Raw genomic sequence first — 14911 nt, forward strand, 5'->3', positions numbered from 1 at the left:
TTGGGAGAGAAAGAAAAAAGAAAAAAAAAAAAAGAAAAGAAAAGCACGTTTTCATCTTTTATGTTGTGGGACTATTTTTCACACCTTCAGAGACACACCTCTTGTACATGGTCCAGTGATCTTTCAGAGTGGCATGATTGTCAATTATTTCATCCAAGGTGATTAAGACTGTCAGCAATTCCCCCAGATGCTCGTACATTGTCTGTTAAGAAACAGACTGTAGTTATTAAACAATTTATTGCAATGGAGCATGGCAGATAAAATTTCAGTTCGTTTCCCCATCATACCAGCCAATAAGAGTTAAATCAGAGATTTCTTAGTTTGGTAGCTTAAAGATCAAGTATTTTGTGAAGTGACACAAGGAACAGGAGCTTGCATGCAGGCCCCACTTTAAGTTTACTAATATAACTTGATGGTGAAGGTAGGATTCCCAAATTGTCTACATGCACAAGCATATATTGTATACAGTATGGGTGCATGCAAACACTTTTAAACTAAGAAAGTTAGAGTTTGACACACATGCAGGTACTAACCCTTTCCACATAAAGGACAGGAAAAAGCTAATTAACAAAGTAAAACCTTTAAACAAGATCCCAGATTGAAAGTTGTACTGGAAATTCACATTCTTGCCACTTTTTCTCAGTATTAAAGATTAAAACATAGAAATAATCAACATAAGCAAAAGGGCTCCAAATCATTCCTACCTGAAAATGGACTCCTGATGTCTCTATAATTTTTGGTGCATTTCTGTAAACAAAATAAGTATCTTAACATCTTTGTAATCCTTAAAAGAGGGGACATTTATCAGTTCCATACCAAGGTTTTGGGAATATTTTTTTTTCATTAACATAGTAACTTTCAGAAAACAAAAGAACTCAAAATATTATTAGGAGTATGCTCTCTGTGAAAACTGTGTGCTACTATCAAATTTAATAATGCTTTTTTGAATGCACAATATACAGTCGGATCAAACCACAGATTTCATTCATTGCACACATATCAGCAATTCCCAGCTAGGCTAACAGCATGTAGCATTTATACAGCCTTTCAGCTGAAACGTCTGATATCACTTCACACTTTCAACCAAGTAATATCCAGGCTACAAATCCAGACTTGTTCATTCAACACTGAACAGAAAGTCTGCTTTGTGCAGCAGTGTAAGATAAAAGTAAAAACAACAAATAAAACAGAAAAGGATAGTGTTATCCTATCTGAAAAAAGATCAAGAGCCCTGCAATTTTATTTTTCCCCAAGAGGATTTTCAGTGACAGTAAGAGTTCCACTTATCTGTGACAAACTATTTTGATAATTAGGCCCTCTTAGCTACTATTTCAACAATAGTGCATTGGTCTGTGGTGCACTGTTCTGGCATTTTTTTCTTATCCTATCATCTAAAGATGCTTACCATGATACAAGCTAGGCCTGCAAGTATCATGAGCAGATTTTAGACAATACATAATAATAGGGCTGGTTTATCATAAAAACTAAACCCATCAGACCTCACTAAGCTCAACTTAATGGGTGAAAATCATGGTAATGCTGTGACAAATATATACTAAGATTCGCAACATGAAAATAAGCAGCACTATCATCCATAGTAGCTGTTATCAAAAGATATAGCATTTCAGACAGTACTTACTTGTTGCCGGTATAGAGAACAGCCAGCTGATGCACTACATTCACCACTACTTCATAACATCGAGTAACAAAGCAAGACAACTCCTGAAAGATTAAAAAAAAAAAAAAAAAAGCATATATATGTATAGACCCTCATTACACACTTCACTATTTCTAAAGCATGGAATGTAAACCCCTGAACTTGTGACCCAAGCTCCAAGTATCTTTCCTAATCCAAGTCAGTGGACAGAGCTACGGCAGAATGGTGAACATTATCCTAGTAACTGCTCTAAAAAGGATCTGGGGCTACAGTTAAGAAGCAACTGAATAATACAAGTTTAATACAAGTTGTACTGATAGTTTGTAAAAAGGGACAAATATGCAGCACGGTCATATAAATAGAATCATAACAAGGGAGACAGAAATGATTTCATGCTTGCAAATGGTTTCAGCAAGCTAGATCCTGAAATACCACGTTTGACACTCAGGACCACATTTTAAAAAGGATATTGAATCTTTGGAGAAGGTACAGACAAGAGTCACCATAAGGAGGTTCAATAGGCTTAAAAGCTTTTACAGCAAGATATTTAAAGAGTTCACCTTATTAAAGACATTAAGAGGTGACTCAAGGACAGTGCTCAAGTACCTTCAGAGAGAGAATTTCTGCTAGCAAGTGACTCTTTCACTTTTTCTCCATTAGACTCAAGAATTACAACTCTGAGAACAGCAGAGACACAAATTCAAACTAGAAGTTAACACAGAAGCCTGTACCTACAGTGAGCATGATTAACCAGTGGAAGACACATGAGTGGATGGACTTCAAAAAACAAGACCAAACATCTTTAGGAGGTGTGTTTTTTGACTAAAGCAGAACTTGAACCCAGTTACACAGTAAAAAAAAAATGAGTAAGAGGTCAGCTGTGATAACGTAAAGAAGTGATCTTAATTTCTGTAACAGATTTTAACAAGGTGTTCCTTGAGCAATATAATAAACAAATCTGGATTTTCCTTAAGCACAGTAATATTTGCTCACTAATGTCCCCTATATTCCTATCAGGCAAGTCAGCAGGTGCTCAGCCTGGCCAGTAAGCACACAGATGGCTCCAGACCAGCCAGCCTACACAGGCTAACCAGCCAGCCCGCCGGTCTTGCCAGAAGACCGCAGATAACAGCTGAATTCTGTCTTCCCTTCTGTCCAAAATAGATCTTATTTGGGTTTCTGCCTTCTACTAGTCACCAGTTTGCACAAAACATGGAAGTGTCATTACTTCTTATACTTTTTTCCTCTCTTAAACGCAGCTGAAACCAGCCAACAGACTCCAAAGGAGCAGATTAGTAGACAATTGAGATCACATCATTTCCTGGGTGAATGCAAGGGGGTGGAGAGTGGAAATCAGCCCAGAGAAGTCTAATTTGATTTTATCATCTGGAGATCATTTACAGCTTGTATTTCACTATCTTGGATGTGCAATCAACCAGGGAAATTTCACTTTCTGCTTTTCATCCACTTTAAAGTGCTGTTTGGGTCCTAATTCTCTTCCTCTTAAAAAAAAAACACTTAAAAAAAGCCAGAACCAGCTGCCATTTTAAAACCTCCAGGCAACAGTCCAATTCAACAGCACATGCTTATTAGTAGCTACATAGTACAGACAATAGCCATGTTGTCAGACTTCTTCAAATACACTGTATTCTGTAGGATCAAAAGCATCTACCAGAGTTTCACTGCATTATTTTGATAATTTGTCTTTTTAGTGTTACTACACACAAAATTTTAGGCTTTTACATCTAGTTGATCAAGCTGTGAATGTTCTCTGGACACCAAGAAACCCTGAACTCAAAAAAGTCAGTAAACCTACAGGTGCACAGTAGCTCTATGAAAGCAACATTTCACCTCTTCTGTAGTTTTCATTCATATTTTCACACTGCCATTAGGAATATGCTCGCAACATTGACTATATCAGTATTTCCCCAGCCTCTGCATACAGACTACTCCTGATTGGATTTAGAGGAACACAACAGTGGAAAAAGAACAGGATAAATACAGAAAAAGATTTCCTCATAGCTTTAGTAATACAAACCTGTTAGCACACTAATCTTCCCTCTGGGGTAATGTGCTGACTTTCCCTTCTTTCCTGACTTGTTCAGCATTCAGCAAGCCATAGCTGCACACATACAAAGTGGGCTCACAAGTGAGGCTACTAGAGTTTTATTTAGTTTACACCCTATAAATATATACATCAGTGTATCCCCTACCAATATGCATAAATTTGTACTACAGAGTGGGTCTGCAATACAGATATGCTGAAGACATCCAGTCATGCTGTCCTCAGCTTTCATCTGGAAAGTCTCCTAGCAGAAGAGAACATACCTGGGAAAACACAAGTGTACAGTAGCCCTGTCTCAGGACCACTAACACATCTCTCTCTAACATCTGGTCAGCAAGAGTTAGAGGACGAGAGAAGTAAAACAGCAAAGTTGGTGGGACAACAAGCCTGAAAAATGACGGGGGGGAAAATCAACAAGACATTCCAAGAATTAACTGCACCTGAGCATGGTGAAAGAGGTTGAAAAGCAATCTCCTATGGCATTTAACCTGTCAGCAACTCAGTAAGTGAGAACTGCCATGCTGGTATAAAAACCAGGAGAGTAATTTTAAGCTTTATTAAACAGGATTCTGTTTAAACATTCTAGAAGTCTCCTGTATCTTCTCTATTTTAACATACATACTTCATTACAAGTAAGTTTTGTATGAAAATAAAGCAATATTTGGAATATGAGAATCACTTAAAAACTATACTGAAGGGAAAAAAAGAAAAAGTTTCCACCACAGGCTGAAACTCAAGAGCACAGGAAATCCTCAGAAGAAACCTAGATCCCGTTTTCCTGCAAATACCCTGATAACAACCAAACCGTTTCTGAAAGGAATGTTCTCTGAAAGTTTGAGGCATGAGTAATTTTTTTTCCAGAACACATTTTAATTTTGCCTCCTCCTATGAGCTAGACAAAGATGTATAAACAAACAATCCATGCCCAATTTTCAATAAAAAACTAAACTTGCCACTCAAAACCATAAAACCAGAGTTCCTTAACCTTATCGAATGAAACAACCATAATCATCATCTCTTGTTAAAGTTTGCTTAGGTAAATTCTAATTTCTTTGAACAATGATTACATACACCATAATTCCAGAATTTTACACAAGCATAAACAAAAAAAAAGCAACAGACGACCAAACCAAGCTAAAGAGTTCTGTGGTAAGTGAGCTGACTGTGACAGCTCTGCAGGCAAAATGTAGCAACATATCAAATAACTAATGATTTTCAGTGAGATGCAAGCAGGATAGGGCGGACAGTTAAATTCATTTTGCAAATAAGTTTAAGATTACAACTGCTATCAAAACCAAAATGTACTCTACCTGCAAGAAAGAAACAAATCTTCCCATCTGTATTTGGCAATCTCCCTCCACCATGCTGGAATCTGTGGCTTGAAAGACAAAAATTTGTCACTACTTTCAAAAGCCTATGTTAGACCTATTCATTTCACTGTGAAACTTGCTCTCCAAGTTACTTTTTGTAATACAACTGGAACACATTATTACAAGGCAATGTATCCCTGATGGGAGCTGTATAAGTTTTCATTTTGCTTTCTTAAGCCAGACATTTTTGAAGTTTCTGTCTCAGTATAAATTATATTATGTATAAGCTACACACAAAGCAGGGAAAAGAGGTCTCCATCACATGAAAGAAAATAAAAAAAAAATTATGGAATGCAATTCTTGGCAGGCATGTATTTTATGTAACTTCATATCAATGTTTCCATTAATAAGAGTCTGCAAAAGTATTAGGTACTTCTGTTGCAAGGAAGGTCTAGTGATATGATTATTTACTGAAACAAGATGCTGCAATCATTAATCATTGGAAAATGATGTGCAGTGTACAATTTCTTCAAAAAATTGATTTTCCTTTTCCATATACTATCCAGCACCACGATAGTGGTTCATCACCATGTCTTCAAAGCATTACTATATGCAAAGTATTGTAACCCCTAGTATCTTGTTAGTATAACTACATCATCAATGCAGAAATCTTTCAGACAGCTGTAGTGGTTATACTACCATTGACAGTCTTTTTAATATGAGGACAGTTTAATGCTATAGACTTAAGATTTTTCTGTGGAACCACTCTGCATAAAAATAGCTTATAATTGCAAACTTATCTGCATAAGAAATTACCTCACATTAGAGAAAAGCAGCTTCCTGTTTCTAGATCTCACCTCTCATTTTATAGAGGGAAACTCCTAAGTTTTTTTTTCTTTTAGATTTCTGATTTTTTGCTTTGTAAAAACATTTCTTTAGAGCAGTCACCAGAGACTAAAGAAACCTTCACACTTCTGTAAGATAAAGCTCCAGCACAAAAATGCTAAATACTATATCCTTCCCCTTCACAGGTGTTATTTAACTATTACTCTACTGAGTTTAGTGGATGTCCCAAAAACAAATCTAACTCGACCTCAAGTTCCTAGGCCAGCCCTAGCCACTGTAAGAACAAGATGAAGAAGTGTTTTGCATATCTAGATTAGACAAAGGCCAGCACGGTATTTCTCTGCTTAACTGAGCCAGTGACTTTGTTAGCTGTTTTGAACTAAGTAAGGTTGGTAGAAGTTGCAAAGGATTTGGGAGCAAAGAACATCATTTCTGCATCCCCATCTAATCCACAAAAGGTTGACCTCTTGTTTCCTGCAATTCTCAACCACTCCCTGCTCTGTCACATCTAAGGCTCTTGAAAAGCTTTGCAAAGTACTTTTGCAAGACTACTCTGAAGGAGCATTCCTTCCCTTTCTCCCACGTTTCTCAAACAGAAAACAAACTTAGGTGGCTTGTCCCTAAATAAAGTCATCGGTACAATCAGACCCCATGACTAAGATCTGTTTTCATTCCCAGACTAACATCCTTTAAGAAAGCACTTAAGACCAACCCCGCAGAGGGGTTACTAGCATAACTCCATGACAAAAAGCAGTTTTCATCTAAAGCTTGCTCTCACCATTTGTCAACTAGACTGACTTAAAATAATTTATGTTCCTGTATTATGTCACAGTCTAAACAGCAGCAAGAGTAATATTACCTGCACTTTAAGGGCAGACGATTACATTAGTACATTGGAACAACTATGGTCCCATGAATAAAGTGCACAGGACTTTGATATAAAATACTAAATTTGTAAGCAATAAAACAATAAAAACCTGAACAAATACCTCGTGCTAAGCTATCAATGAAAAATCTAGTTCCAATGAGATATAGATTAAGAAGTGTTTTTAAATGCAAAAGAATAGGTGTTCAATGCCAATACTTTGAAAAATAGCTGCTAGAGTACGTAAACTCAGGTTTCTGTACCCTATACATTAAGTATAATGACATTAAAGAAAAGAAGCCTAAATGTTTTACAAAAGTAATCATGACAAACTTCAGAAGCATTGCTTTTAAATCTCATGCATTTTCTCAATTTCTTTACTTAAAGGCCATCTGTCTGAAAAATGTCAACAGCCCCGACGTCCTACTCCTCATGTAAATAAGGTTGCAGTGAAACTTCCTATTAATATAACAATACTTACTGCAGATAATGGAGCTTTAAAGATAAAATCTTAATGCTGTCTCAGAAGACACTAATGTCTCACAAGACACTAATGTATAGCTCCGTAACCTCGAAGTCCATTCTTTGGCATTTACCAGCCAAAAATATAATGAAAGCATGTATCTGTATTACAGGATTACACATACAGTAGCTTTCAATATAACCTGAAGTAATAACATAAAACTACAAACTTTTACAGTAAAGGGAACTACTTACCTCCTTCTCCATAAAACAAGAGGCCATTATAAAATTTAGTTTCTGCCTAACAAGAAAAGCAGAAATTTGTTTTTTAATAAAAAGGATACATACAATCACGCTACAAAAATTATTTAGACATTGTATCTTGTTTCTTTATCATGACAGAACAAATCTACATACCAGCTTGCCAATCAAACATTTTCACACAGCAATAAAAGACAGTTGAATTTACCTCATACTTTAATTTCTTGATTTCACAGCAAAGGGCAGCATAAACAGTTATTACTTTGTTCAGAACCTAGACTCAAAGGGGAAAAAAACATAGATTACATTTACAAGACTACAGCAAGTAAATGCCTTGTATAGCATTCCTCATGTTTAGAGAGGTTTTAGCTAGAATAACTCTAATCATCTTTCACATGTAAGCATAAAGCACCTACCTTGTTTTCTGTCTTTATGAGCTCCAGAAGAGAAGACTGTTCATATGGCAAAAGCTACAATTTATTAAAAAAAAACAAACAGAAAAAAAATCACACCTTTAGAAAATACTGGTCAAAACACATTTATCCAACTAGGTAAGTATCATTTTTTTTCAGTTTAATCTCAAATGAGGTCAGTAATAAGAGGGCAATAAAACTGTACAATAATGGCAAGTACAATAATGGCAACCTATGCTGCAAGAAATCTTCACTTTTTGTATATGTAGGGAAATACCTTCCTCTTCACTGATGGTAGAAGGGGAAATAAGTAAATATACTCTATAGTATTTATGGTAATTTACTTACAGGAATTGTAAAGCAAAAGCATGGTCATTATGAAGCATGCAGAAAAGCAGCTCAGGAAACCTACAACATGAACTAAGAATCCCAAATGCATGAAACGGGAAACATGGTGTGTATCTGCATGCAGGCACTAAAATTTTGTACTTGAATCGGACATGAGACTGACTACTTCGTATACATCTAGTACTGTAGTGGCCCTGCACCTAATTTGAAAAGCTGGAGGAATGTTTTGACCCACTGTATCTTCTGCATAGACAAGTTCCATACGGGAACAAAAGCTAAAAGTCCTTTTGAATAGTGTCTACAAGTTCAGTGAAGAAAAAAACAAAAAAAAACAAAAAACCCAAAGTGTACTCCACAGAGGATGGGAAATTTCTGACCAAGGAAATAACCACCTCTAGAAAACAGAAAACACTGTGTAATTTTCTTTTCTAAAAAAAATAAAATTAAATAAAATCAAGGCCATTACATCAAAACATAATTAAAAATACACATACTGTTCACTTTGCAGTTAAACAACTATAAGGGAGCTCTTCTGGAAATTTTTTTTTTTTTTAATTAAAAAAAAAATACACAGGGAAGAAGTTTGCAGGTATCAGGCCTCCCAAGACATCAAGAACTGTTAATGCATTTAACTTTCACCGGCATCCAAACGACAGGGAAAAGAATAACATGAAAACCTGTTCTGTGGGGATAAGCACCAATTTATTAGTTATTTGATAATTAGAATTGTTTTAGACAGGTTTCTCAAGCACAAAATCAAAATCTTAAGAGCACAAATGTATGCAGCTTTTACTTTTGAGGTTTTGAAGGAAAGCAGGAATAAGGAACACAATTTCACTGCATATTAAATACATGAAGACCTTTAACGCAATGGGATCAAGACTGAAGTCCCAAACATCTCCAATAGAGTCATCCAAAGCATCCTCAATTCTCTTCAGCTGAGACGTATATTCCTCAAGAAATTTTCCATAATTCTTCAACTGCACTTCAGCATGGATTTCTGGGAATTAATAACATTTGTACAATTTTAGAAAAAGCTCAGTAAATTGCAATATCCTAAAATTTATTTTAAAATATTTAATCTGTTCCTATTTAGCTTGCAGTACTATATTCCTTATTCTGCTTAATTTTTTTTTGCTAGTACAACTGCATTGGTTTAGTAAAGTTCTTATTTATTTAAAAAACACTATAAAGTTCAATGTCAGTTTAAAAGGAATCCAAATATTATCTGATAAGAGTACTAAACATCTAAGAAGTTTACAGAAATAACTATTTTTTAATTTACATACATCTTCAAACTGAGATCTTAACAAACCTAACTATCACATCAAGACGCTGCGCAAAGAAATGACTGGACAAATCATAACATGGCAGTTGATTCTACCCATTAATTGATCGGGTGCATATAGAATTACATTAGAACTTGAGGCAATAGGTCTAATCATTTTGGCCTGAGTAGCAGTTATATTAATAGCAATCTTCTTTCAGTCCCTCCCTGCTACCTCTCAGTAAGTCATTAGGGCACTACACTGGACAATTACAGCTTTCAATCATTCCCCCACTTTCAAACTCAATTTCTTCAAACAGAACCATTCTTTTGCTTAGCACTTGGATGTTCAAAGGAAGAACTGTCCTGTAATTGTTAGCTGTAAGCAGGTTACAATGTTCAAACAACATTCAGCTGGTCAAATACCAAGGACAGTGGCATTAATTAGTAAAGTAAGCTTAATGACTACACGCAAGTTTCATTTGCTCAGTCCTGATCTTTTTTTCTTCACATATTCTGGAAGAAAGAAATACACAATTACTAACTTAGCTGGATAATCTGAAGTATAGAGACAATGATCACAGCTCAAGGCTTTCTTATTCAGTCAGGAAGTACAATCCTTTTTTTACATGAAGATTAAAGTACCCTCCCCATAATTAAATTATGTACCTAACAGTTTAAGATTGTCTTACTTGCTGAAAATAGGGTTAACTAAAAAAAATTTGAGAGGGAATATAAGTAAGCTAAATAACTGAAGTTTGCCTAAAGAGGATGTCAACTCTGCAGGCAGGGTTCTTTTAATTTAGGTAGCAATATATGTGCTCTTTTCACATTTCACTGAGTAGGCTGCTCTGGAAAATTTAAAAACTTAGATAAGTATAAGGTTAAACGAGCAGAATAAAACGATGTGAGTTGCCAGTAACTCAGTCAAATGATAGTTAATGGTTACTCTGGAGGAAGAGTACAGCCGAATCAATTGTTCTTCAGACATTTTTTGGAGGAAGAGAAGATATGTGATAGGACACTTCACCAGGTATAAGGGGAGGAATGGATGAGGATACATAAACATGCAGAGATGAGAAGGATTGTGTACAGCAAGGTTGAGACTGAGAAGGAGAAGTGACTGCAGCAAAGAGTAAGCATTCCTGAACTAACTCTAAGATGCTATTTTGAAGCCAGTAGCAGTGCCAACCATAGGGGCACATGAATTGCACAACCCACCCAAGAAGCAGGATAAACTATTCCATGCTAATTTCTGCATTGGTACCATCAGGTTGTACCTGTACCCGCAGCCTAGACACAAGCACAGATATTATTAAAATGAGAAGACCGAATGTCACTTAATGAGTAAGAAGCAAGCAAAGAAAAAGCTCTCCATCGGCTGTACACACTCAAAAACACTAATGTGCAGCCCTTGTGGTACAGCATCCTGTTCTTCTATTCCATCCAATTCATCTTGTCTCCCAGATTCCTCAGAGGGCAATTCCAATGCATCTTCTGGAAGCTCTGCTGCAGAAAACTAGTAAAATACTGATGGATGCTACTCAGAGCCCTGCAGGATGGAGTTTAACTAACCATCATGTCAGCTTTAGTACCTTACTGCTAGAAAATTCAATTCTGTTGAGTATGGAGACTTACAGACGCATGCTGTGGTATTCCCCAACCCCAGCTCCTCCCTTCCCACAAGACAAACTCAGAGCAGAGAAACTGAAAGAGGTATCAGGGCTTTATAAGCGGAACAGGAAAACTACTGAAGCGTGCAAGAGTAGGAACTGGGCACTCCTGTTCAAATCAACTGCCTGCTAAGCGAGCAGCAACTTTCAAACCAAATTCTGCAGCAGCACTCTGCTAGACACCCAAGTCCTGTCACCCTTCTCAGCAGCCAAGTGATGTATTTAAACAACACTGCGATTGCTCAACAGAACTGGCATCTCTGAACAGGTGACTGCTGATAGCTGTTAACCTCCCACCTCCAACTGGTCATATAAAATAAGAAACAGGTGTGAATAATTTCTCACAGAGAGACAAGAGTATGAAAGCTATTGGCTACCCAGATGTAGGCAGGGTTGAACTGATAAAGCATGACTGGGAGGTGGGACAACTTTTCACAAAGATGCAGAAAATCTTTTCCTAAATAAACCAGATCACACAGAGAAAGAAAAAGGAATCACAGAATGCAGGAATTTGCTTTTCCTTCCAAACAGTAGACAAGTCCTACTTCATACGACATGATGCATTTACAATAAAGTTTGATTCAGTTAGTTTCCCCTCAGGTGATAAGATGAAAGCATCACAGTTTGAATAATGTCAGATATCTGCTCAGTTTGTACAGATTCCGCAACTTCACCTTATTTTATTTTATAAAGTCAGCGATGTCAACATTCAGTGAATATATTGCCACAACAGGATTTGCTAATGCTGTGCCCATACATATCCAGGACAGGGATCCAACAAAGTGGACTTAGGTAGTACCTTCTTTCTCAGTTTAGAGCATAACTGAGAATGATTAATGACACAGGTCACAGTCACAGGGATTTTCTTTGGCTCTTCCCTTAACAGTTACATACTGTTCACAACAGAAGAGCAGCCTGCTTGTTCACTGTCGAGATGGTTGTAATGCAGCATATTATGTCATGCAAAGTTCTCTGAACTGCACTTAATGTCACCCTCAAAGCAGCAGAGATTTGGCATTTCCAGGAAACGCTGCATTTTGCATTCCATGGCTAGAAAACATGTAAGCTCAGTACAGCTTCAGCTTCCACTGAAAGTGAGTTTAAATGAATATGGCATAAACTGTATCATCCCTTGGAATAACGCTATATGTGCAACAGTTGGTCCATGAATGATATATTTGCACAGCAACACCTAGTGTAATTAGTTTGGCACAGTTCAAGGTACAGCACACATTACAGTGCAACAACTGTATATACTCCTGGTTTAGAAAGTAGGTCACCTCTACACACTGAGGAAAACGTGGATTTTGACAGGCACAGAAACCTGCTGACAGAGTTAAGCATCACATGGTCTTATTTATTTATTTTTAAAGATGAAATTGCAAGTGATTGCCCAAGACATGAAACCTCAGCCAGAGGAAACCTCGTACAACTAAATTCTCCCAGTATGCCTTCTCTGGCTAACCGGGGGAGCGGTTGCAAAATTTTTGGGGGGCCACCAAATACTTTGGGGAAGTTAAAAAAAAAAAAAAAAAAAAAAGACCCATGATGTCCACGACCAGCATCCATTCCTTCTCCCCGGTTCACGCAGGAGAAGAAAGTCGCACAGATCTGCCTGCCCTCTCCCTCGCAACGCTGGTGGCCCTGCAGGGGACTCCCCAGAGAGGAGAAAGGGGAGCAACAGCCGTTCTCCCATCCCAGACACCTACGGAGAGGGCGCGGGAGGGAAAAAAAGGCCACCGCCACAACCCCCCAGCAGCCTGCCCTGCGGAGGAGCAGCCGTTGCGGCGGCGGCGGCCGGCCCCCCGGCCCCGGCCGGGGCCGTGAGGGAAGATGGGGGGAGGCTGACCCCGCTCAGTTCCCCCGCCCGCCGCTTCCTCCTCCCCCTCCCCCCGCCCTGCCGTGCCGTTCCGTGTCCCCGCGCGCGCGGGGCCGGGACGGCAGCGGAGTCTCCTCCGCTCAGCCCGCGCCCCCGCTCTCCCCCGGCGGCCGTTAGCGCCGCAACCCCGCGCGCGCCGCCCGCCCTCCCCCGCGGCGCGCGCGCGCCCGCACGCTCACTCTGCGAGCCGTCGTCGAGGCGGTCGAACTCCCAGTCCGGGGAGAGGGTCTCCAGCGCCATCGCCGCCGTGAGCGCCCCAGCAGCGGCTCCCCCTCCCCTCCTGACTCACCGACACGAGACTTCCTGCCCCGCTGCCGCGCCGCACTCTGGGAAATGGAGTCCGCGAAGGCGGGGAGGTGGCGCCCCCGCCTGGCGGGAGCCGCAAGGCCCCGCCGCCCTGGCCGGGCCTTGCCGCCCCGTCAGCGTCGGCCCGACACAGAAGCTGTAGCGGCCTCTCGATGGCGAGAGGGACCCATGTCGCTGTCGGCTGATGCCAGCCAGTAGAAAAATCAGCCCGAGACAGAAAGCTATAGATCCGTCTGGACACGGAGAGGTACCGGCGCCTGTCGATGCCTGTACCTGTCGATGTCAAACCCTGTTGACAGGCATGGAAACGGACAGGCGTTGATGCCTCTCAGTAGCGAGAGGGATTGGTGTTGGTCGCTGCCGACCGATAGCAAAATCAGCCCAAAACAATGCCTGTACCTATCGATGTCATACCCTACTGATAGGCACGGAAATGGACAGGCCTTGATGCCTCTCGATAGCGAGAGGGATTGGTGTCGGTTGCTGCCAATCGATAGCAAAACCAGCCCAAAAGCTGTAGATACTTCTCGATATCGATGCCTGTCGATATGGACACTTGTCGATATCTATCGATATTGATCCCTATTGATAGGTATGGAGATTGCTAGGCATCGATGCCTCTCAAGGTCAAGAGGTATCAGTGTCGATACTGGGCGATGCCGACTGGTAGCAAAATGGCCCGAGACCAAAAGCTATAGATGCCCCTTGCAATTAAAAGGTATCGATGCCTATCAGTAAGGATCGATATCAATAAAGATAGGTAACTATCAATAGGTACCATCAATACCTATCAATATCGATCCTTATTGTTAGGTATGGAAACCAACAGGCATCGATGGCTCTCAGGATCAAGAGGTATCAATGCCTATGGATAGGGTTCAACATCATTAGTTATTGATACCTATCGATATCGATCCCTATCCTTCAGGGTGGAAATGGATGGGCATCGATGCCTCTCGATAGCAAGAGGTATTGATGTCAGTCACTGCCAAGCAATGGCAAAATCAGCCCAAGACTGACAGCTATAGAAGCCTCTCGAGATCGAGAGGTATCAATACCTACCAATAGGGATTTATATCAATAGGTATCAATAACTATTAGTAGCTGTAGATATCAATCCCTATCAATAGGGATGGAAATCAACAGGCGGCAATGCCTCTCGATATTGAGAAGTAGCAATGCTGATATCGGTCCATGCCAACAGATAGCAAAATCGGCCCAAGGCCAAAAACTATAGATGCCTCTCAAGATCAAGAGGTCTTGATCCCTACTGGTAGGTATGGAGGTCGGCCAAGCTGTGCCTCCTGGCACATCAGCAATTGCACTGGGGCAATAGCAGCAAAAATAGCAACACCAGTGAGTGATGTCAGTAATTGCAGGAGCATCCACAAAAGCTAATTCTGTAACGGCAGCACGTCTTAACAGTAGCACCTGCTATAACTATTTTTTGAGGAAAAGGACTCCATGTTTTGGAATCTATTAATCATAAAGGTCTTTCTAGGGAAGAGAGATCTGGTTGGCTGGTTTATTCTTGTATATGAGTTTTTACCTCATTAAAG

The 14911-nt window shown here is 39.6% G+C and overlaps 1 protein-coding gene across 2 annotated transcripts in view; it reads right to left on the minus strand.

Moving 5' to 3' along the window:
* Positions 1-13368, minus strand: part of WASHC4 (WASH complex subunit 4) — a 41819-nt gene extending 28451 nt beyond the window's left edge. For both annotated transcript variants that reach the window (XM_026118042.2, XM_064513506.1), the window contains exons 1-9: positions 13226-13368; positions 9088-9227; positions 7883-7936; positions 7675-7740; positions 7461-7506; positions 5033-5100; positions 1640-1722; positions 705-747; positions 99-202 (exon numbers count right to left, since the gene is read on the minus strand). In XM_026118042.2, the coding sequence (XP_025973827.1) occupies positions 99-202; positions 705-747; positions 1640-1722; positions 5033-5100; positions 7461-7506; positions 7675-7740; positions 7883-7936; positions 9088-9227; positions 13226-13286 (665 nt within the window). In that variant the 5' untranslated portion in view covers positions 13287-13368. The remainder of the gene's footprint in view (positions 1-98; positions 203-704; positions 748-1639; positions 1723-5032; positions 5101-7460; positions 7507-7674; positions 7741-7882; positions 7937-9087; positions 9228-13225) is intronic.
* Between the last annotated feature and the right edge of the window lie 1543 nt (positions 13369-14911).

This window comes from Dromaius novaehollandiae, chromosome 1 (genome assembly GCF_036370855.1).
Source record: "Dromaius novaehollandiae isolate bDroNov1 chromosome 1, bDroNov1.hap1, whole genome shotgun sequence".
In the NCBI taxonomy this organism is placed as follows: Eukaryota; Metazoa; Chordata; class Aves; order Casuariiformes; family Dromaiidae; genus Dromaius; species Dromaius novaehollandiae.